General features: G+C 17.2%; 5 protein-coding genes and 1 non-coding gene across 6 annotated transcripts in view; 3 read left to right on the top strand and 3 right to left on the bottom strand.

Annotated features, from left to right (window-relative positions):
• Positions 1–49: 49 nt before the first annotated feature.
• PF3D7_1139900 (ER membrane protein complex subunit 8, putative) lies at positions 50–1,035 on the bottom strand (the record flags this gene model as incomplete). The annotated part of the gene is made up of 4 exons (XM_001348043.1): positions 50–137; positions 273–370; positions 487–687; positions 826–1,035. The coding sequence occupies 4 exons, from the start codon at positions 1,033–1,035 to the stop codon at positions 50–52; spliced, it is 597 nt and encodes a 198-aa protein (XP_001348079.1).
• A 1,931-nt stretch (positions 1,036–2,966) lies between these two features.
• Positions 2,967–9,608, top strand: PF3D7_1139800 (conserved Plasmodium protein, unknown function; the record flags this gene model as incomplete). Its single annotated transcript, XM_001348042.1, has 1 exon — positions 2,967–9,608. The coding sequence occupies one exon, from the start codon at positions 2,967–2,969 to the stop codon at positions 9,606–9,608; it is 6,642 nt and encodes a 2,213-aa protein (XP_001348078.1).
• An 880-nt stretch (positions 9,609–10,488) lies between these two features.
• PF3D7_1139700 (adrenodoxin reductase, putative) lies at positions 10,489–12,006 on the top strand (the record flags this gene model as incomplete). The annotated part of the gene is made up of 1 exon (XM_001348041.1): positions 10,489–12,006. The coding sequence occupies one exon, from the start codon at positions 10,489–10,491 to the stop codon at positions 12,004–12,006; it is 1,518 nt and encodes a 505-aa protein (XP_001348077.1).
• Positions 12,007–12,517: 511 nt separating this feature from the next.
• On the bottom strand, positions 12,518–14,407 carry PF3D7_1139600 (conserved Plasmodium protein, unknown function; the record flags this gene model as incomplete). The annotated part of the gene is made up of 1 exon (XM_001348040.1): positions 12,518–14,407. The coding sequence occupies one exon, from the start codon at positions 14,405–14,407 to the stop codon at positions 12,518–12,520; it is 1,890 nt and encodes a 629-aa protein (XP_001348076.1).
• Positions 14,408–16,022: 1,615 nt separating this feature from the next.
• Positions 16,023–18,869, top strand: PF3D7_1139500.1 (AAA family ATPase, putative; the record flags this gene model as incomplete). The annotated part of the gene is made up of 7 exons (XM_001348039.2): positions 16,023–17,205; positions 17,447–17,743; positions 17,890–17,996; positions 18,152–18,220; positions 18,312–18,343; positions 18,468–18,570; positions 18,723–18,869. The coding sequence occupies 7 exons, from the start codon at positions 16,023–16,025 to the stop codon at positions 18,867–18,869; spliced, it is 1,938 nt and encodes a 645-aa protein (XP_001348075.2).
• A 2,942-nt stretch (positions 18,870–21,811) lies between these two features.
• The window catches only part of PF3D7_1139400, a 3,586-nt gene continuing 397 nt past the window's right edge, over positions 21,812–25,000 (bottom strand). The window contains exon 1 of the non-coding RNA XR_002966650.1: positions 21,812–25,000. This exon is cut by the window's right edge and continues 397 nt beyond it. This is a non-coding gene — a non-coding RNA (uncharacterized ncRNA).

Below are 25,000 nucleotides of genomic sequence, written 5' to 3'. Positions count from 1 at the left end.
AATTTTTCTTTTGCTTAGGAGGTCTATTTTTTTTTTTTAATATAATTTCTTATGAAACATTGTTAAACAAATCAGGGTTCATGAAATCACATTTCATAGAATTTAGATGATCATCAAAATCGTATATATTTAGGTAACTGTAAAAAAAAAAAAAAAAAAAAAAAAAAAAAAAAAAATTATATGAATAATTATAAACATCAATAACCAAATATATATATATATATATATATATATATATTTACATTTATATATGTTTCCATTTTTTTACATACTGTTGGTTTGATATATTTTTTTTTAAAAATTCTTTATTTTTGTTTGATATTACAACATTTCCTTTCTCCCAGTTTGATTTGTCATTCTTCATAAAGATCTATGATTAAAAAAAATAAAAATAATATATACATATATAGATATATATACAGCTGTTTCCATTAATATTGTATCAACTATAAATAATTTTTTTTAGACAAAATATTATGTACTTACGTTTAAACAATTATCTTCATCATTTACATATTTTGAAAATTCAAGTAAACATACGAAAGCATCATTATAATTTTTTATTAACTTTTCTGAGATTAATTCACAAACTTTTATATTTTCAATATCACTGTTTTTTGAATCATCAGATGATATATGAAAATATCCAATAATTCTTTCGTCTTTGTCCTTATAATAATTCTCCACCTATATGTTAAACATAAAAAATATACAAATAAATAAATATACATACATACATGCATACATACATATATATATATATATATATATATATATATATATCAATCCCTAGATATAAAAAAAAAAATAAAAAAATATATTTACCAGTGTAAAAGCCAAATTTAGATATGGTGATAATATATGAGTATGGAATAAAGGTATATAATTTGTTATTAAACACTTTTTTTTTTTTTCATTTGATGATAAATATTTGCCTATTAAAATACCACATACGTCATCACAAGAATATTTTATAGAGTGCATAAAAATTTTTGCGTAGGCACCATCATCTATAGTTATTTCTGTATATTTCATGGTTTTCTATATTTTCTTAAGACGTTGGTATTTTTATTTTTATAACTTATGATTATTTTTTATTTCTTCAAATATTTTTAAATATGTTTATTTTATATATTTATATACATTTATAACAATAAAGAAAAAAAAATAAAAAAAAAATAAAAAATAAAAAATAAAAAAAAATATAATAAAAAAATAAATACATAAATAAATATATATTAAGAAGTTATTAAATATAATAAAATATTATATAAATATTATATAAACATTATATATATTATTATATATATATATATTATATTATATATTATATATATATGTTCTATACCTAATTATTATGTTAATTTATTTAATAATATAAAATAATCATATATTTTTAAACTGTCCTGTCATTAAGGCTCTTATTATTCTATAATAAAAAATATATAATATATTTATATATAAATATATATATATTATAATACAAAATAAAAAAATTAATAATTATTATATCATACATATAAAATAATATAATTAATACCGTTTTTATTAAATAAACATATTAAAAAGGATAACTTCTTAATATATAAAATAACAATATAAGAAATATTGTTATAATGATCCTTTTATTATTTACAAAAATGTATAATTAAAAAATGAAAATAAAAAAAAATATTTATATATATTAAAAATAAAATGAATAGATTAAATAAAAAATTCAAAATATAAGAAAAAGTTGTCATAAACTTAAAATATAATATATATATATATATTATATATATATTTACTTATTTATTTATTATATGTATATATTTTTTTCTTTTCAAACATAAAAATTATATAGGGAGAAAAAGATATTTTTAGTACTCATATATGAATTTATGGATAATAATATTATTTTGTACATATGTGCTTATTTATTACACTTGAGCATAACAAAAAAAAAAAAAAAAAAAATAGAAAGAAAAATAAAAAAAAGGAAAAAATAAAGGAACATTATATATTGATATATTAAAAAAATATATATTTTTTATAGGATCTTATATATTTTTTTTATTATAATTATTGTTACATGAATTATTATCATTTATATGTAATCCATAATGGAAACGTTGAAAAAAGTAGCGTAAAATAAATAATGTAAAAAAAAAAAATATATGATAATTTGTATAAATATATATAATTATATTATATTAAAATGTATACACTATATTATATGTGTAAACATATAAATACATTATATATATTTTTTTCATTTCTTATATAAATTATGTTTTTATGTTTTTATTTTATAATCATGAGAAAAACAGTGCCAGAAAATGAAAAATATAATAATAATATATAAAAGAATGAATAAAAAAATGAAATGATACATATATATAATTTTTTAAATTGTATAATTTTTTGTGATGGCATATACTTCCTTATCTTTTCGATTGTATGTAAAAAAAATATAAAATAATCAAATGTTATAGTGTTTTATGAATTTTAAATGTGACAAATGTATATATATATATATATATATATATATATATATATATATGTAATCATATTATTTAAATTATATATAAGATATAAAAATATTATTTCATATATGTTTTATAATTAAAAATAATAATATATACACATTATATATATATATATATATATATATATATAACAATATATTTACTGAAAAAAAGATACATGTATTATAATATATTATTTATGTAAACCGTACTTTATATATTTATTGATTTGTATATTTATTCAATTATATATTTATTCATTTATATATTTATTCATTTATATATTTATCCACTTAAATATTTATTCATTCATACAATTTAATCATCCATATATTTAATCGTTTATATGTTTATCTATTCATTCATTTATTTATTAATTTATTAATTTATCAATTTTTTCTTTTTTTTTTTTTTTTTTTTTTTGTTTGTTTGTTTGTTTGTTTGTTTTAAAAAAAAAGAATGTATGGTGATAAATTAAGTATAGCTTGTTATGGTGATAATAAACTATTAAGCAAATTAAATTATTTTTTTAAAGTTGATGTATATGATTTATCAGATATAAAATTAGATGAGAGGATAAAGAGCTTACGTATTAATTTAAAATATATATTTTACAATAATCCGATATCTGAATATTTTAAAAATGAAGAAAGTTTATTATCCGAAAGATCCTTGATATATATATATTTTTTAAGTTTAAATAATATAGATGAATATAAGAATGAAAAGGAATATATATTGAATAGATGTAGAGAATCACTTAATGATGAAAATGAAGAATTTATTATAATATATGCATATAATATAGATGATAATTTAAACGAATTAAAAAATATAAAAAAGATTAAATCTGATTTTAGTCATAATATTTTAAAAAGTATTAAAATTTTAAGTTTACCAATTTTAGAAGATGAAAATTATTATACAAATAAAAAGATTAATGAATTATATGAACATTTCCAAACACGTTATTGTGATATTCTAAAAATATGTATTGAAAAAAAATATAGCTTAATTAAAAATGGATATAATAAAAGCTTAGCTAATTTTTTAACTTGTACTGATATAAAAAAAAAGACTACAAGTGATAAAAAAAAAAATAATCAGATTTTTAAATTGGTAGATATATATGTTGATAACAAAAAAGAGGAAGGGGATAATGATATGTGTACAACAAATATTAATATGAATAATATAAATTCTAATATTATTATAAATGATAATATTCCTAATAATATAAATAAAACAAATGAAATAACAAATAATATTTTTCAAGGATCAAACGAATTTGTTGATTTTTATAAGAAACATAATGTATTTTCATTTTGTAATGAATATGTAGATATTCATTTTTTTTTATATCAAAATAATATGTGCTCATATATTAATAGTTTACAATTTTGTACTGATTTTGATGAACAATTATATATAGATATGTATGATAATTTTTTATCAGTTTTTATGTGGAATGAAAATTTATGCTTACTATATATAAAATTAAATTTATATAAAAAAAGTTATATATTATATAGCAATATAAATAAATTATTTATGAAATATCTCAATGTATATATTAAAAAAAAAAAATGTATTATCCATTCATCATTATTATTTGAAAAAAATTATCTCACAATAGCTAGATATATTAGAGAAAAACATATATGTTCATTACATTTATTAGAATATATATTTTTTAAAAAAATTACCATATTATTATTCTTAAATAAATTTTCTTATATATCCAGTAAAGCCTTAAAATTTTCTCAATTCTTTTATATTAATAAAATATTTATATTTATGCATAATTTTAATCGTTTCAAAAATAATATTCTAAAAAATTCAAATGATATTAATTCTTTAAGGAATATTCAAAAAAAAATTGTCAAATATAAAAAAAAAGTTGATAAGAGACAATCTACTCATCAAACTAATCACAAGGGATTTTTACACATCTCAGAAAAAAATAAATATATCACAGACCATAAATCTAATAACCAAGTTAAAAATATTTCAGATGATGAGACTTATTCAAATTGTAGTGCTATGCATCCTAGACGTACACACAAAATAATTAGTGATATGGATGAAATATTTATAAATAGTAATAGTATAGATAATCTAATTGAAGAAGACGAGGAAATTTATGAAGATCAAAAAATTAAATCAAATAAAAATACAAATACAAATGCAAATAATATTAATGATGACTATATTTGTGATAATAATCATAATAATAACAATAATAATAATATTCATAGTAATCATCCCATGGATCAACAAAAGGATGAACATGATTCAAATAATGCACATACAAATACCAGACTATTTTCAAATTCTAAGGAAAAAAAAAAAAATTATAAAAATCATGAACATTCCCAATATGATAATTATAACAAGAACAAAAAAAAAGAACATTATAACAATTACGATTTAAATGTATTCAAAAGTGATGATGAGAAAATTTATTTTCTTTTACATTGTTGTTTTATGAATAAAGAAAATTATTTTGCCATATATTTTTACAATCTAGCTAATTTGATTAAATTTTTATTTGAAAGAAGAGGATATTTCCTGTATCAAGAAGGATATATGAAAAAAATTAAGAGTGACAAAAATATAAAAAAAAATTTAAATTTTAGTAAGTATTTATCATTACAAAAAAATATTATGAAATTAGGTTATAAAAATAATTTTACAACGAAAAAAAAGAAATCAAAAAAAAGTCTTAAAATAAAATCAAAAAGAAGTAATTCCATAGACGAATCGTATTCATCTCAGATTTCTTCAACCATATCAGATATATCAGATATAAAAAATACATTTAAATATTTTTGGTATAATGATTTCTGTATAAATGTATCAAACATATTTAAGCTTTCTTTTGTTATCTTGAAAAATATATTAAATATTTATCATACGTATCATAGTATTTATCATAATATGGATATGAAAACCAGATTATACTTTTTTAATATGTTCCTAAATTATTTGGAAGAAAAAAGGTTTGAAAAAAATATGGACAAAGCAGATCTGGAAGACAATAGGTATTTTAATAATATCAAAGGTATTAAGGATCATGTTATGAATAATAATAATAATATGGATGATAATAATGTGGATGATAATAATGTGGATAATAATAATGTGGATAATAATAATGTGGATAATAATAATGTGGATAATAATAACGTGGATAATAATAATGTGGATGATAATAATGTGGATAATAATAATATGAATTATAATAATATTGATGATAATAATATGAATGTACATATGAGTTATAATAATATTAATAAAGATATAAATAATGAACCTAATAATATGATTAAAAAAGAAAATATTTATCAAAGCTTTCCAATTTATCAAATAAAAAATTTTTCAAAAGATAATGAAAAGAAAAAAAATTCCTTATTATTAAATATTATGAATAAAATCATAAATCTATGTTATAGGAAATATAATAATGTGTCCATAATAAATAAATTCTTTTTAGCAATATTATTATATGAAAATAAGTTTTATAAAAAATCTCTAAAGTTAATAAATAAAATTATAAAACGATCAGATTATGATTTTTTAACTATATTATGTATGCAATTATTATTATATCATAACATAAACAATAAATTTTATCATTTCTGTTCGTCTTTCTTCTTATCCAATAGGTATATCAAAATAATGCCTTTTAAAAATTTGAACATTAATTTTACATCTTTTTATAATTTCCAATATTATTTATTTTCCTCGAATAATAATCATTCAATCATTAATTTAGAGCAAAGGAAGAATTATGATGCACATTTTTATGATGCCTTAAAAAATAAGGTCATATATTTATTAGAAGATATATTAAATATTCAAATAGATGAAAATAATAAGAACAATATAAATGATGAACAAATTAAAAATGGCACAACATCAGAAATAAATGATATATATGAAAATAAACATACACAAAATGAAATAAAAAAATCAGAAGATAAAAATTCATATAATTCATCTCATATTTATTCTAATGCTGATCAGAAAAATTTATCCTCTATTAATAAGAACAAATTAATAAAAATAAAAACACAAAAATTTTGTAAAGAAAACTATTTTTTTCATATTAATAAATATTTTTTAAAAAGTTTGAGAAAGTATAATTTCCAAATTTCCAAAAATCAAAAAAATAATCATATATATATACCCAAAACAAATATTAAAATATTAATTCAAGCCAATTATAATTTGTACATGTTTATGTCAAATATGATTTTTGATAATGTAAATAAAGAAGAAAAATATGAAAGTTTTATAGGGGGAAATATACCTGATGAGAGTTCATATGATATTAATAATCACAATATTCATAACAAACATAACCATAACATTTGTAATAATGACAACTATCATATAAGTGCTGGTAGTAAAATATTTAATAAAAACATAGAACATATAGAATTATTACTTAATTTTAAATTAAAAAAAAAAATAGATAATCAATGTTATATTGGAAACATAAAGAAGAAAAAAAAAAAAAAACATTACAAAAAAGACACAAGGAGACTTAAAAAATTATGTGTGCAGTATGAAGAAAAATTAGATTTATTTATTTATTCTGCTTTTACTCAAAATTTATATATTGATGAAATTATTTTACAATTATCTATTGAAAAAGAATATAAAAAAAAAAATATTATGTATGTTCACTTCAAAAATGAAAATGATCATTGTGATAAATATATTGTAAAAGAAGGATTGAATCATATCAAATTAAATATTATTAACCTTCTGGAATCCAAAAAAATAAGTTGGAAACATTTTCATTATAAAGTTAAATATGTCTTTCTTGTTATTAATAATTTTGCTTTGTATCACAAAATAGGTGTTATACCAAATAAAAATTTAATTCAACCATTTATAAAGTCATATAGTAAATTCATAATATCAAATTTTATAGTAATTGATCACAATAAAAGTAATAAGAATAATATAATTAATACTACTACTCTTGGTAGTAACCATTGTCTTTATAGCAACTTTTTCATTGATCAATTATTAAGTCCATTATATATTAAAATTGAAACGTTGAATTCTATATTAAATTGTAAAATGTTAGCTTGTTTTCTAAACAGCACATCATTAATTTGTGATAACATTAATTATATCAAATTGGTTATTAATAATAATTACAATATTAATTATAATAATAATTACAATAATAATTATAATAATAATAATAATTTATATCAAAACCAATTCTTATTCTCAAACACAAATATGTATCATATAGAAAATGAAGATCATAAATTTATACCCAACGATTTTTTTAAAAAAAATATTCACATTTTGATTAATAAAATGGATGAAGATCCAAATTATTATAAGAATGAATTTTTCACATCAACAGATTCAATTCTTTTTTATATCGAAAAAAATGAAGAGGACAATATATGTATTGATCAAATTAAAATATTGAATGAAGATGATATTAATCATTTGAATGAAAAAAATAAAAACATTCACAGTGTACCAGGGTTTTCAAATAATAATTATATTAATCATATTGACCACTCAAATTATTTTCTTTGGAACAATCAAGCATATTTTAATGAATATAAACAATTATTAAATCATAAAAATTTTGAAAAAGTCTATGCTATAATATCATTTATGCCATCCAAAAAAAAAAAAATGAATCATTATAATGTTCATGATTATTTAGGGAAAAATAAAAATATTGAACATTTAACAGGTCAATATGAACAAATAAATGATAATTCCACAGGTACACAAAATAACAATAATATTTCTACTTTACATACAAATCATAATAACATAAATAATTTATATTCTATTCCAAATTTATGTTCTGATAAAATTACCATAAAGTGTATAATAAATATCAACTTATCTAATATAAGAAGAAAAGTAAGAAAAACGGATACAGTTAAATTATTAAACGTTCATTTTATGGGGGAAATAGTATTTGATCATTTTAATACACATTATGATGATAAACATGTACGAGAAGATATAAATGAACCTAAAAATGAAGATAATATATCAAGTGAACTCTATTTAAATAATCAAATATTTTTAGAAAAAACTTTTAACCTTGTTAATATTTTTCATGATCGAATTAATACATATCGATCAAAAAATGGAATGATGTATGAATTAGTAATGAAATTACATAATGATAATTATCCTATATATCTAAAAAACTTACATGTTTCTATATTAAAAAATTTAAATACACATATAAAAAATACCAAAATTTTTTTTTTAAACAAAAATAATGATCAAAAAAAATATCAAACCACATATTCTATTGAAAACCAAAAAATGGATATAGAACATTCTGATGAAAGTAATTTTACCTTGTGTAGTGAAATGGAAAGTAAGGAAAAAGTCATTTCTTTTGAAAATCATGATATTTCATTTGTTGAACAAGATAATTATTTCATTGATCAAGTTCATATAAATACAGTTCTTAAAGGAGGAGCAAGTATTTTCTTTCTATTTGAAGTATATTATAATAATGACATACAAAATAATGATTCATCAATAAATTATAGAGATTATCAAAATACAATAGGTAATATACATATAACATATGTATATAAAAATGAAACTATTTTAAAGCTTCTGGAAAAGGAAACAATTAAAGAATATATGTATAAATTTCATACATTAATTCCTCAATTTTTATTACCTATTAATGTATCTTATAATATACCCAAAACAGGAATGCTTCATTCCAATATAAATATTAATATAAGTATATCAAATAATATTAATGAAGATATATATATGAAATATTATATAAACACACATAATAATCATATGCACAATTCAGAAAATCAATATAATTGGCTCATAAATGGATTTCAAAAAAAAATTATTCATATATCAAAAAATTCTTCTTATAATATCAATTTAACAATAACACCCTTAAAAGTAGGCTTAATTAATTTCCCACCTATTTCTTATTTCTTAAATATTAATAACAACTGGATAGATATTACCAAAATATTGAAAAAAAGTGAAAATTTTCAAGTCATAGTTTCACCTTCCCTTCAGTTTACTCCAAAGGTATGGCAAATAATGTAGCTCATAAAATATATATATGTTTAATTTATCAATCAAATATTTCATTAACTCACCAAAAAAAAAAAAAAAAAAAAAAAAAAAAAAAAAAAATTAAATAATAATAGCTAGTTACCTAATTTTAGTAAACCATATAATACTTTTATTATAAAAAGGAATGGATTATCCCATAATAAAAAATGTATATAATATATATATAATATGTATATGCATGTATATATTTTATTTTTTTTCTCTTGTTATATATATATATATATATATATATATATATATATTATTTATATTTTATTTATGTGTAAAATTAATATGTTAAAATATAATTTTGTATACACAGCTATGTGTTTTTATTAATTTGTTTTTAATAAATGTAATGTTTTCTTTTTCTTTCTTTCTTTTCTTTTTTTTCTTTTTTTTTTTTAGTCCTTTTTAAAAATATATTTTTATTATATTGATTATATACTTCTTCAAAGTATATATTTTATATATTTTATTTTTCATTTTGTTCCTTGATTGTTAAAAAATATATTTAAAGAATTCTTAAAGAAAAAAAAAAAAAAAAAAAATATATGTTACAATAAATGAGATGGTTATACAATAAAATGTACATTTTTTAAATTAATCGGCCTACAGTATACAAATTAATGCTTATCCAAATTTTTAAAAAAGGGAAAAAATATATAAATATATACATATATATATTTTTAAATATATAATGTTTTGAAAAAAAATATATATATTTTTTTTTTACCTCTCATTTGTGTACAGACGTATATAATATATTATTAATTACACTTTTTCAAAATATGCCAAGTAGTATCTTTTATCCTAATAAAATGTAATTCGTTTTGCTTTCCTTATTTTTGAATAAAATTTAAAAGTGAGAATGCCTTTTTATGATAATTTATTTTTTAGAACAAAAAATAAGCTTAAAATAAAATTTGATATAAGAAAAAGAAATAATTTGCATTTTTTGCAGAAGCATTATTTTTCGAATGAATCAAAATATTTTAAAGTAGGAATAATTGGTTCAGGTCCTTCAGCTTTATATTGTTGTAAGCATTTTTTAAAAAATGATAATATAAAAGTTGATATTTTTGATAAGTTACCAAATCCTTATGGATTAATAAGATATGGTGTAGCACCTGATCATATAAGTGTAAAGAATATATATAAAACATTTAACCCTGTTTTGTTAAATAAAGAAAAATATCGTTTTTTTGGTAATGTAAATATTGGAATTGATATACAAATTGAGGACTTAAGAAATTATTATAATGCTGTGATATTTTGTTGTGGAGCTTCTGAGAGTTCATTACCTAAAGAAGAAATATATAAAAAAGAGAATGGAATATTTCATGCAAAGGATTTAATTTATTTTTATAATAATTTTTATGATGATTTAAGATGTAAAAGTATCGACACTTATTTGAATACATATGAAAATTTTTCCAATTCTATTATTATAGGAAACGGGAATGTATCTTTAGATATAGCACGTATTTTGATAAAATCATATGATGATTTAATAAAAACAGATATCAATTTTAATTATTTAAACATAATAAAAAGACATAATTTCAAACATATATATATAATCGGTAGAAGAGGCTTTTGGCAATCTTCTTTTACTAATAGTGAATTAAGAGAATTGTTTTCCTTAAAAGACACGAAAGTTATATTAGATAAAAAAAATTATGATTTATGTTTTGAAATAAAAAATTATGATGAAACAAATAAAATGAAACAAAGGCAAAATAAATTATTTTTAGATATGGTTCATAATTATGAACAAATGAAAAAAAATCCAACTTTATATGATAAATATAAAATTATACAATTTATTTTTTATCATGAAATTAGAAATATACACAATATTAATAATCATTTGAAAGAAATACAATTAGGATTAAATAAAGATATATATTCATCTCAAAATAATCACACAAATAATAAGAATTCTTATGATATTAATAATCAAAAAATAAATATTAAAACACCATTACTCATTTTTGCTACCGGTTTTAAAAAAGATAATTTCTCTCTAAATTTTTATAACAAATCTGTTGATAAATATAAAGATGATATATTGAACAAAAAATTTGCAATTTTTAAAGCAGGTTGGTTTCAAACAGGTGCTAAGGGTAATATAGCTAGCCATATTATTAATACTAAACAAAATACTACAGAAATATTAAATTTTTTAAATACTACAACAATATATTATGAGAATGATATAACTGAATTATTAAAAAGAAAAAAAGTACACTTTGTTAGTATGGATCAATGGAATTATATTCAAAGTTTGGAAAAAAATAATGGTGAACAAAACGGTCGATGTGCTCAAAAATTTGCTAAAGTAAAAGATATATTACATATATTGAGCGACAAAAGAAATGAATGAAAACTTAAAAAAGAAGCTTAAATGTGTATCTAGTTATTTAATCATTTTATTTGTACTCATAAAAAATATAATATTTAATATGATATATATGTGTATGTATATATATGCATGGATGTATATATGCATGTATGTATATATGCATGGATGTATATGTGCATGGATGTATATGTGCATGGATGTATATATGCATGGATGTATATGTGCATGGATATATGCGATTGTTAATATTTCACGTTTTTATTTTATTTTATTTTATTATTTTTTTTTTTTATTTTTTTTTGTCAAGAAGTAAATTTTAAAAAATTATTAATTCACTTGTTTTATTTTTAATGAACAATCCTTTTAATATTTTTAACAAATTTAAAATTTGTATCATCTTTTATATTATATGATTATTTTTTCATATAACAAGTCATAATTATATATCCATAGCATAATTAATGCAAAAAAAAAAAGAAAAATAAATAAATATATAAATATATACATACATATATATATATATATAGATATATTAAACCTTTTCGAAAAACCTTTGGAACATTTCTTTTAATGGGTCCTTATTTCTTGAAATTATGTGACCATCTTTAACCATGATTGCATCAAAATCATAGTTATATATTTGCTTAATTGTTTTAAATTTAATTTTTGGAATTTTTCTTTTATTTACCTTATCCAAATAAAATATATTTACAGTGTTTGTTTTTTTGTTAAATGTCTTTTTTTTAACGTTTATTTGTACTCCTATAGATTTGGTATTTACTTTTTTCAAACAATATGCATCTTTCAAATTATACATATATTTAATATTTTTATTATCTTCTTTATTATATGTATATTTTTCTATATGTAAATTATTTGGCGAACTACTATCTTTCTCCTTTTGTAATACAGCAATCTTCTGACATTTATTTTCATGTAAGGAAGATATCACTTTTATGTTATTTCTTTGGAAATTTTCGAATGATGAGAATGTATTATATTTGTTAACACAATCACATATTCCCTTATCTTGTAAAAAGTTATTTAATTTGTATTTATTTATCGTTGATGAATTTTCTAATTTTTTATGTATGGTATTATATGTATTACGTTTTGCATTTTTTACATTTTTTTTAATTTCAGTAAAATTATTTTTTAGATTTTCCAATTTGTCATATGAACAAATTGATGATCTTCCAATAATTGATTTATTTATATATTTTAATGATTCATTCGATTTTTCTATATTTTTTTGTGAAAAAAATTTGATTGTATCATTTTCTTGTGTATTTGTCAAATGAATATTTGGAAAAGTACTATTCGTCATTTTAAGTTTATTTATTTTTATTATATTTTGTTTTTTCATGGTATTTTTACGAAGCATATTATTTTTTACAAATGACATATTTTTTTTATATTTACATTTTTCTTTTTCTAATTTTTCATTATTAATAACTGAACCTTTTTTGATATCCTTTTGGGATAATAAAAAATTGGTAGAGAGTTCTTTGTAATTTTGTAACTTTTTTTGGTTATCATCATTTTGTTTGTTATTATATTTGATGTTTTTCTTACTTTCCTTTTTATATACATTTTCATTTATATTTTTTTCATTCATATCATTAAATGTTTGTATGAATGAATAATTTTTTTCATCATCTGAAAGTGATTTAAAGGAAATGCTGGCTACTTCCATTTTTTCGTTTTTCATAAATCCTTGAGAATATTTTTGAATAGGTTGATTTTTTATATCTCCTATATTATTCATATGTATATATTTCATATTAATAATATTTTCATAATTATTAATAAATTTATTTTTTTTGTTTTTCTTTTTCTCCTGATTTAAACTTTTGAATATATCATTATAACTTTTACTAGAACTTACACTTTGGAAAATATCTGATTCATTTGTAGTAGAATTATTTTCTGAATTTTTTTTATATATATTATTATATTTAAAACTATTTACATTTGATATATTATAATTATTTTTTTCTTTTTCATTATTTTTAGTATATTTAGTATTCGATTCATACATTCTACGAATATTATATAAAAGAATTGCTTCATCATCACAATATTGTTGATCCTTTGAATTTATAATATTTATATTTTTATCAAGTTCTTTTATTTCTAACATATTTTGCTTATTATTTTTAAAACAATAATTCGAAGGAAGTGTATCATTTAATATCCTACATAATTCATTTGAACCTTCAAAAGTGTCTTCTTCATTTTTTATTTTCTTACTCATAAATATATTACCTAAAGAGTTCTTTTCTACATACTTACTACATTCATTATTTTTATCATGCCAAATATAAGTCTCCTTAAAATCATTTCTGTTTGATTTTTTTCTAAGGCCTTTCTCTGGATTATCAATATCTTCTGTTGATGAAAATGCGTAACCTTCTTTCATGTCTTCAAAAATTTATATATATATATATATAATATCAAGTTATATATTTATTAATTTATTAATATTATATATTTTTTTTTTTTCGTTAATGATTAAAATAAATATGAGGACAGTTTGAAAATAATTTAAATAACAAAAAATTATTATCCCTATACATATGATGTTGAAAAGGATTCAAAATTAACATACGATAAAAAAAAAATATACATACATGTTAATTGAAATGCAAATGTAAATGTAAATATAAATACATAATATATACATCAGATTTACAACGGAACAAAATAAATAAATAAAAAACAAAATAAATAATTCTCTTATGAATGTCAGAATATATGTTTACATTTTATTTTTCAAACGTATATGTAAAAAAAATATACAAATATAAAAAATTGTAATATTTTTATTAAATTAATTTTTATCATTTTATATTTTAATTATATATATATTTTTACAATAAAGCATGTCTATAATATATATATATATATATTATTTTAAATAAAGTTTATGGTCTTTCCATATAGTATGTATAACTAAAAAGGAGAAAAAAAGGTTAATCGAAATTGCATGTGACGAAAAATCAAAATTAATATATATATATATATATATATATATATATATACAAAATATTACAACATCATATTTTGGATCTTAAAAATAATATATTATATATTTTATTCCTTGAATAGCATTTTTGTAGTTTTTTATAATTTTTTTTTTTTTTTTTTTTATTGGCTAATGGAATATTTTCTTGCATAAAGCATTTGATTCAAATGTTGCAAAAATGTATAAAAAATAAAAGTATATATATTAAAACATATATATATAATATATATATATATATATTCCATTTTTGATATATTATACTCTTAAATAGTAAAAGAAATGAATAAATATATTTTAGCAATCCAATATTGTAATTGAGGAATGAGAAAATATGTCTTATAATTTTAAAATCAATTGTTTGCTTTAGGACAATATAGAAAATTCATCTATATATATGTAGTGTCATTAAGAAATAAAAAAAAAAAAAATCTATAACATTCATTAAAAATATAACACATAATTTCATAATAATATTATATTATTATTTTATAAATATTTTTCTTATGTCTTAAAAATTATATTAATCAGTACTTTTCTTAGTGTGTTAAAATAAACTAATTTATTATATATGAATCAATAATATATGCAACATTATAATTTTGTTCATACCTAAAGAATTGTTCTTAACGTTTTTTTTTTTTTTTTTTTTTTTTTTTTTTTTATTTGAGAAGCGTATGTACATGTTTGGTAGGTATTTATATAATGAATTATAAAATAATGTTATGCTTTATATATTAAAATGTTGATATATGTAATATCAAGCATCACGAAATTTATTTTAAATGTATATCAATTTTATATATTGTAATAAAATTGTGGAAAGAAAATAAAAGTGAAATTAGCATTAATCCTATCCCCCTAAATTGATACATACATATATATATATATATATATATATATATATATATGTGTGTATATTTGTATTTATGTATTTTTTTTTATTTTTAACATGTTTATGTTATATATTTAATTATTTTTGTAATTGATTATAAATTTTAATATTCCTGTGATGAGTTCAAATGAAGAGAGAAGAATACCTTTATGCTGCGAAATATGTCTGAAAAATGAAATCGATGTATCAAGCGAAATGATAAAAGTGGCTGCACAGAAATGGTTATTTTCCTTAGGTATTACAATAACCTTAGGAAGACATGATCCATCTAAAATTGTTTGTGAAAAATTAAAAAAATATTGTGATTATATTGTTATTGAACCTGCTATACCTATAAAAATCGTTAAAGAGTACAATGAAGATTTTAAAAATTATAAAAGTTGTAAAACAAATAATAATTCTAATAGTAACGATATTATAGATATCAAAAGTAATGATGATAATTTAGAAAATCATAAAAATATTGATAATAAGGATAATATATATAATGTTAATCATATAGATACCTTTGATCATGTAGATAATAATATTTGTAAAAAATTATATCCATCACACTATTCAGTATATGAATTAAATAGATTCAACGATTTAAATAGTTGTGATATAAAATGTTCTACCCAAGATAATGATATAACAAATAATATTATTAGTAATAGTAATATGTATGATGAAAAACGAAAAAGAAAAAAGATTACTCCATTGAAAATTGTAGATGAAAATAAGAAAAACAAATCTTTAGTAAGTTCACTAGCTCTTTCACAAAATATTGTACACACATCAAATTTTTCTAATGATTTAATTGGCAAAGAAAAAAAAAATATATATGAAGAATCAAATTTATTATTTACAGTACCTATTATAGGAGAAAAATCTATTTCTTCTATAGAAGAAGATCCTATAATTTTACCAAATTTCTTTTGTGTTGTACATGTAGTAACATATTACAAAAATGAAGAACATATGGAAGAAAAATTTAATGATGTTAGTGAATATGATGAAGATCAAGAACAAATAGGAGAAAAGGAAAAAAATGATGTACCTACCTACATACAATATATATTACCTCATTTGCGATTTCATAAATTATGGGATAGTTTATACTATGAAGAGAATATTAAAAGAGATTTATTAGAATATGTATCAGCCCTTATGTTATTTTCTACAAAGAAAGTAGATTGTAATATGATTAATTATAATCATTTAGTATTATTATATGGCCCACCTGGAACAGGAAAAACTTCTCTATGCAAAGCCTTGGCTAATAAAGTATGTATACGCTTATCGAATATATATACAACAGGTAATATGACCCAATAAATAATATATACACACACATAAATATAAATATAAATATATATATATATATATATATATATATATATATATAATCATTATTGTTAAATAATATTTATTAATTCGTATTATGTCCTTCTCTAATACAAACAATACATTAATCATTTTATGAATATTACATTTTTAAGTTTTTTTTTTCCATCTATATATATATATATATATTTTTTTTTTTTTTTTTTTCATATTAGGGATTTTAATTGAACTTAATACACATACGTTATTTTCAAAATGGTTCAGCGAATCAGGGAAACAAGTTTTAAAGTTATTTAATAAAATCAAAAGAATGATAAGTGAATATGAAGAAAATGATATTTTTATTTGCTTACTAATAGATGAAGTAGAAAGTCTGTCAGCAGATAGAAAAAGGTCTATTGAAAGTACAGATCCTTCAGATACTGTAAGGGTAGTTAATACATTGCTTACACAAATAGATTCATTAAAATATTACCACAATACATTAATATTAACCACATCAAATATTTCTGGTAAATATATAATATTAGGAGAATAAATTGTAAAAAAATAAAAAATAAAACATACATATATATATATATATATATATATTATCATATAAATATATAGTAACATATAATTTTTTTTTTTTTTTTTTAATTCTTATAATATTTACCAGAAATGATTGATGAAGCTTTCATTGACCGAGTTGATTTAAAACAATTTATTGGGCTCCCTAATGAAGAATGTATATATGAAATATATAAAAACTGCATAGATGAATTGGTAAATTCTTCTTTATTCAAATAAAAAGTAGATATAATATGGAATAACATTATGTATAAAATATATAATATATATATATATATATATATATATATATATATATACATTTCATGTACTAACATAGTGTGTTGTTCTTTTTTATTTTTTTGTTATAGATAGAAAAAGAAATTATTCGTTTATCAACAAAAATACCAAATTATGAACGAGCCAAAAAATTAACAAAAGTACGAAAACAAAAAGAATAAATAAAAATATATACTTTTGAATATTTGTATTTAAGAAAAAATAAAATACACATATTTTTCAATTTATTAGAGTTATAAGGATGATGATAAGGAAGAATACATGTAAGAAAAATTATATTAAAAAAGGAAAAAATAAACAGACTATTATATTTACAGAAATAATATAAAATTATTTTTTTATTTTTTTTTTTTTTTCTTTTTTCTTTTTTCTCTTATTTCTTAATAGCAATGGATACACATTACTAAAATGCGCTAAACTGAGTGAAGGTTTCAGCGGAAGGTGTTTGAGAAGAATACCTTTTCAAGCTTATGCTTATTTTTGCCAAGCCGTAATAAATTAAGAAAGAAATAAACATATTCGCACACACGTTGTATATATATATATATATATATATATATATAATAACCGGTTGATATTAATTATTTATTTAGAATATTTTATTATATATTATTATATTATCACTCGGATTTGATTTTACAGACCTTACGATTTTATAATTGCACAAATAACAATCAAGAGAAGGTCTTAATTTCTCTTGAAGAATTTTTCATAGCTCTTCAGAAAGCTATACATAAGGAAACCATAAATAAAAGCAAATTATCTGAACAAAAAAATACAAAGTCATAAATTTATATGTAATGATATATAATAACAAGAGAGGAAATGAAAAAGAAAAAGAGTACTGTACCATACAAATTAAATATTATATAAAAGAATTATAAATATATATATATATATATATATATATATATCTTCATAATTTAAAATATTATTAAGTACAATTTTATTCATTTTATTTTTTTTTTACATTCAGATATTATTTATTTATATTATAAAGGTTTACACAACTCTTAATTTTTTTGAAGTGTAATATATACATTGGAAAATAAAAGTTTTTTAAAATATGCTAGTTTGTATTTATGGAATGTTTATTATGCCATATAAGAATAAACATCTTCCAAATATAATATATATTTTTCTACATTTATTTTGTATTATTGAACATAAACGAGTATATACATATATATATATATATATATATAAATATATATATTTATCCTTTTAATCTTATTCATAGTAAATATATACATTACCATCATAATCATGCACATATATTTTTGTGTGTATTTGTGTAGTGAAAAAATAAATAAATAACAATATTTTTTATTATAATCATTTTAAAGGAAGAACTTTTTATCTGACCTGTAGAGAATTTTTTCTTAGAATAATTATATAATTACATCCTGAACAATTTCACATACGCATACACATACACATATGTATATATTTATATATATATATATATTATAAAAAGAGTTATTTATAATATACCATATAATTTCAATAATTAATAAAAAATTTATTTTTTTTTGTGTAAAGGTTATGGCATATATATTAAAAAAGCAAATACAATTATATTTTTATATTCCTAAAATATTATACATAATAACATTATTTGTTATTGGTAAAAATTAATATATCAAGGTAAAAATATGTAAACATTTTAATATATATATATATATTCATATAATTCTTATTCAAATAATAAGTGCAATTTCAAATATTACTTTCTATATATTTTATTTTTTTATTAAAAATGAACAAGTTGTTATAAAACAAAATCTACAAATGAAAAATGTTAAAAGAATATATACTTTTTATCATTCCTTTTTTTTTTTTTTTTTTTTTTTTTTTTGAATAGAGATTTTATATTTAGATTTAATAGTTTTTTATAATGTACTACTAAAGATTTTTATTTATTCAGTAATTAATAATATATATATATATATATATATATTATATTTATATAAAATTTTTGTAAAACAAAAAAAAAAACAGAATATTCGCTGTGCACAATTCTAAATAAGCACATGATATATTTTTAATTTTATATATTATATATTCATTTACTATGAAATTATAAAAGTGTTTATATTTTATTAATATATACATTTCTTAATATAAAAATGATTAAAATATCACATGGATATGCAAAATGGATGATAAATTCGTTGTATTCTTGTATTATTGCATATATTATATTATATATATATATATATATTATATTGTATAAATTTATTCCTCAAAAATTATTTTAATAATAAAAATATATAAATAGCTGAATTAAACAAACTTTATGTTTCTTGCATATAAGGGTATTAAAAATTCATTCAGCAACTTAAAATTTATAATATTTATATTTTTTATTTATCATATAAAAATAAAATATATTTTTTTAAAATATATATAAACCTACAAAAAAGAAAGCGCCAAATTTTATATACAAGGAAAAACAATTCACATGCTAGTACTTTTATTTTGAATAGATTATTTCGTAAAAATAACTGAACTATTTATTTACTATATGATAATAATTTCTGTTCATATTTTTATATCCTTAGAATAGTATGAAAATATAAAATATTTAATAAGTAAAAGATACCAATGCATGCATGTTTTTTCTTTTATGCAAGTTGTAATAAATAATTTTTAACTAAAATAATATTTTTTTCTTTAATTATTTTTGTGTACCCTTTATTTAGAATATACACTTGAATATTATATATATATATATATATATAAATATAATTATATATTAATTTACATATTATAAATATATATATAATATATATATATATATATATATATATAACATAATATTAAAGTTTATATTGTATAAAAAAAAAAGGAAAAAAAAAGTATTTCTTACACATCTTTTTTTTCATAATATATGTAAAAAATATGTAAGGTCAATATTATTTATATATATATTTATTATATTATTATAATTATATAATTTTATTTATATATATTATATCTTTTATTAATATATCAAAGATCATTAATAGATTATATAAAATCAATATAATTATATATAAACATATTCTTATTCAAAAAAAAGTAGGTAACAGTTTTTCTTCTTTCTATTATATTCTATCATTCAATATAAAAAGGTGTATATATTAATTTGTTATAATTAAAAGATATTACCATATAATTAGTTCAAAAAATTATATATATAAATATATGGATAATAAATATTTTAAAATTATGTAACAAAAAAGATATTATAAATATATATATATATATATATATATATATATTTTTTTTTTTTTTTTTTTCCTTTCAATAAGTATATGAATTTTTATTTTCTAAATGTTCAAAAAAACTTGTATATTTCAATATAACATTGATTTTATAATATATTACAAAAAAAAAAGAAAAATAAAAAAAATTGAAATTTGAAATTTGTAAAAAAAATAAACACTTTTTCCTATATATTTATTTTTTTCTGTAAACTTGAAAAAAAAAAAAAAATATAATTCACAACTTATATATATATTCTTGTATTATATATTAATATATATTATTGTAAAAAAAAAAAAAAAAAAAAAAATTCATATGAATCTCCTATAAAAAAACAAAAAAAATGAAGTAAAAATGTAACTGCTAGAAACTTTCTTTTTTTTTTTTTATTATTTTTATTTGTTAAATTATCATATCCTTACTATTTTAATTATTGTGTATTCGAATATATTAATTTTATATAGAAATTATATATATAACAAAATAAATAAAATGTAACAATTTTTTAATTATTTTTTATTTTTTCAAATATATAATATATATATATATATATAATGTTTTTTTAAAAAAAATTAAAATATTATACATATGTGGTTATAATAGAATAATGTGTTTATGAAATAATAATATTTACACTTTATAAGTTAAAAAAAAAAAAGGAAAAAAATACCTGTATTATAAAAGATAAAATATATAATTATTATATTTTTATTATATAATATAAATATGTTATTTTTTATTTTTATAAAACTTAGAGTTATATTTGAAAGAATGTAATTATATTTTATAGAAAAATATTAAAACCTTAATATATATATAAAAAAACCAAGTAATATATATATAAAAACATTTTATACATAATATACAATAATAACATTTCTACATTAATAATATTATTTGTAGTATTTTATTATTTTCTTTATAGAACAAGTATAATTTTTTAATAAGAACTTTGAAATGGCATTTTTGATGTTCTTAAAGAAATGTATATGACTTTTATAATATGTTCTATACTATATATACATAATATGTGTCAATATATATATATATATATATATATATATATATAATCACACATAAAAATAAATGTTCATCAAAAGCTTTTTTTAAATATATTTTGTAATTTTCTTGAGTGTAAGAATAGTTTATGCGTATATATATTTATATTATAAATTAATAAAAACAAGAAAAAAAAAAAAAAAAAAAAAAAGTGAACATTTATTAGCATTATTATATATATATATATATAATATGTTCATGTAATTTTATATTTGTCTCATATATATAAATACGCACAGATATGTATCGTATATACAATACAATAATAAAATAGTTGCATATTACATATAATAATTTTTTATTAATTTCTTTTATTTTTTAAAAAATTCTCCATATACTACTTTTAAATGGTATCAAATATTTGCCTTGTTTTTTATGTACCAAAAAAAAAAATATATATATATATATATATATTTATATGTCTTAATTACTCTTTTTTTTTTTTTTTTTTTTTCTTTTTCCCTTCTATTTGCAACTGTGTATACCTGAATCTGTACTTTGAAATATTACGAAATATTTACATTATATATATATATATATATATATATATTTATTTATTTATACATATATTTATGGATTTTTTTTTTTTTTTTTTAAATATACATTATTTAATATTTATATGATACATAAGAATACAAATGAATTTGCTTTATCTAAATATATAACAAGAAACATATGCAAAAAAAAAAAAAAAAATTATATCCAAAAGAAATATAATATTTTGTACTTGTTTATTTTATTTATTTCCTTTTTTTAACGTATATAAATATTTTATAAGTATTTTATTCAAATTATAAAGATTGAAAAAAAAAAAAAAAAAAAAAAGCTAGTAATTTAAATGAACTTTTTATATATACATATATGTATAGTAAAATTTACATATACACAAATGTATAACTACATAGAATATATTTATATAAAATTATGATAATTTAATGTCTTGTTTATATATATATATATATATATTTATATTTATTTATCTGTCAATAATAATATATATATTATTGTATGCTTATATATATTTATACATATTAATATATTAATTCATATTTATATAGTGCAAGATAGAAATATGTGACGTATCTTATATTGTCTTTATCATTTTATGTATTTAATAAATATTTAAATGAATGTGTATACATTTATAAATATATTTATAATATTAATTTTTTATAAATATAATTTTGTCCTCGTGATAAGTCTTTGTTATATAATATAATACTGTTTATTTTATATATATATTTTTTTTTTTCAATATATTTTGAACCGTGATTTTGCCTATTTTTATTCTTATATATTTATTTTTACATATATGTGTAGAACTATTTTAAAGTATAAAATTGGATATTGTCTTATTTCATTTTTTTTTTTTTACCATTTAAATTTAAAATAAGAAAAAATTGTGGAATGAAATATTTTTATATTTTTACATTTTTACACACTTGTTATATAAAATAATTTTATAAATTGTGTTTATATATATATATATATATATATATATATATACTGAAAAAATATATCTTTTTTTAAATAAATAAATATATATATATATATATTTTATTACCTTATACATATAGTAATATAATATTACAAAAAAGAAAAGAAATAAAAATAGATAAATATATAAATACATATATAATATTTTGATAAACACTTTTTATATATAGAAAATATTTTTATTAACAATATATAAACATGATAATACATTTTTTTGTCTTATAGTTTATTACCCCGATCATTATATAATACCTACATGGAAAAAGTTAATATACCTACATTTATTTTATTATATATTTATAATATATTTATGCTCATGTTATTAATATTATATGCTTGAATATAATAAATACATTTTATATTAAATATAAAAATAAATAAATATTTAGAAATTACATATTACATAAAGTGTATATTTTCTTTGCCCTTTTGAAATGAACGTATTTTTAATATATATACATATGTGTCACCTAATTATAATATGCATGAAAAAATTAATAAAATATATTAATAAATTATGAATGTATATTTATATACTGTTTTTATGACAGATTAATATATGTAGATACAAACTGAAAGAGATATATATTTTATTACTTTATAATTCTTTTTTTTTTTTTTTTTTTTACATATAATAAGAGAGTGTGCCATTTTAATCTACATTATAAAAAGGATATACATACCGATAATGTTGATATTAAATATATTAATATTATTTATATATCAGTGTAATATTATTAATTATGAATATATATATATATAGACTTATGAAATTATTTTCTTTTTCTTTTTATACTCTAAATATATTCTAGATTTATACATATAAAACACAAAAAATATTAAATAAAATAAAATAGTACTGTTCTATGTATATAATATATATATATATATATATTTTATTTTTATTTTTATTATATCATATTATATTTAATGAAAAAAGAAGATTTCATTCATATACTTATTACATATTTAAATATATGTGATTAATTATTATACATAACTTATTAATAAGCCATGTTATAAAATTGTTGTAAAGAAAACGACTTATATTTTATATATTATTAAGAACAAATAGTTACATATAAGTTTATATAGATTAAAATATAATTCATTTT

This window comes from Plasmodium falciparum (assembly GCF_000002765.6).
Source record: "Plasmodium falciparum 3D7 genome assembly, chromosome: 11".
NCBI lineage: Eukaryota > Apicomplexa > Aconoidasida > Haemosporida > Plasmodiidae > Plasmodium > Plasmodium falciparum.
Note: the sequence above shows the minus strand (reverse complement) of the source record. Positions and strands in the feature narration are given on the sequence as shown.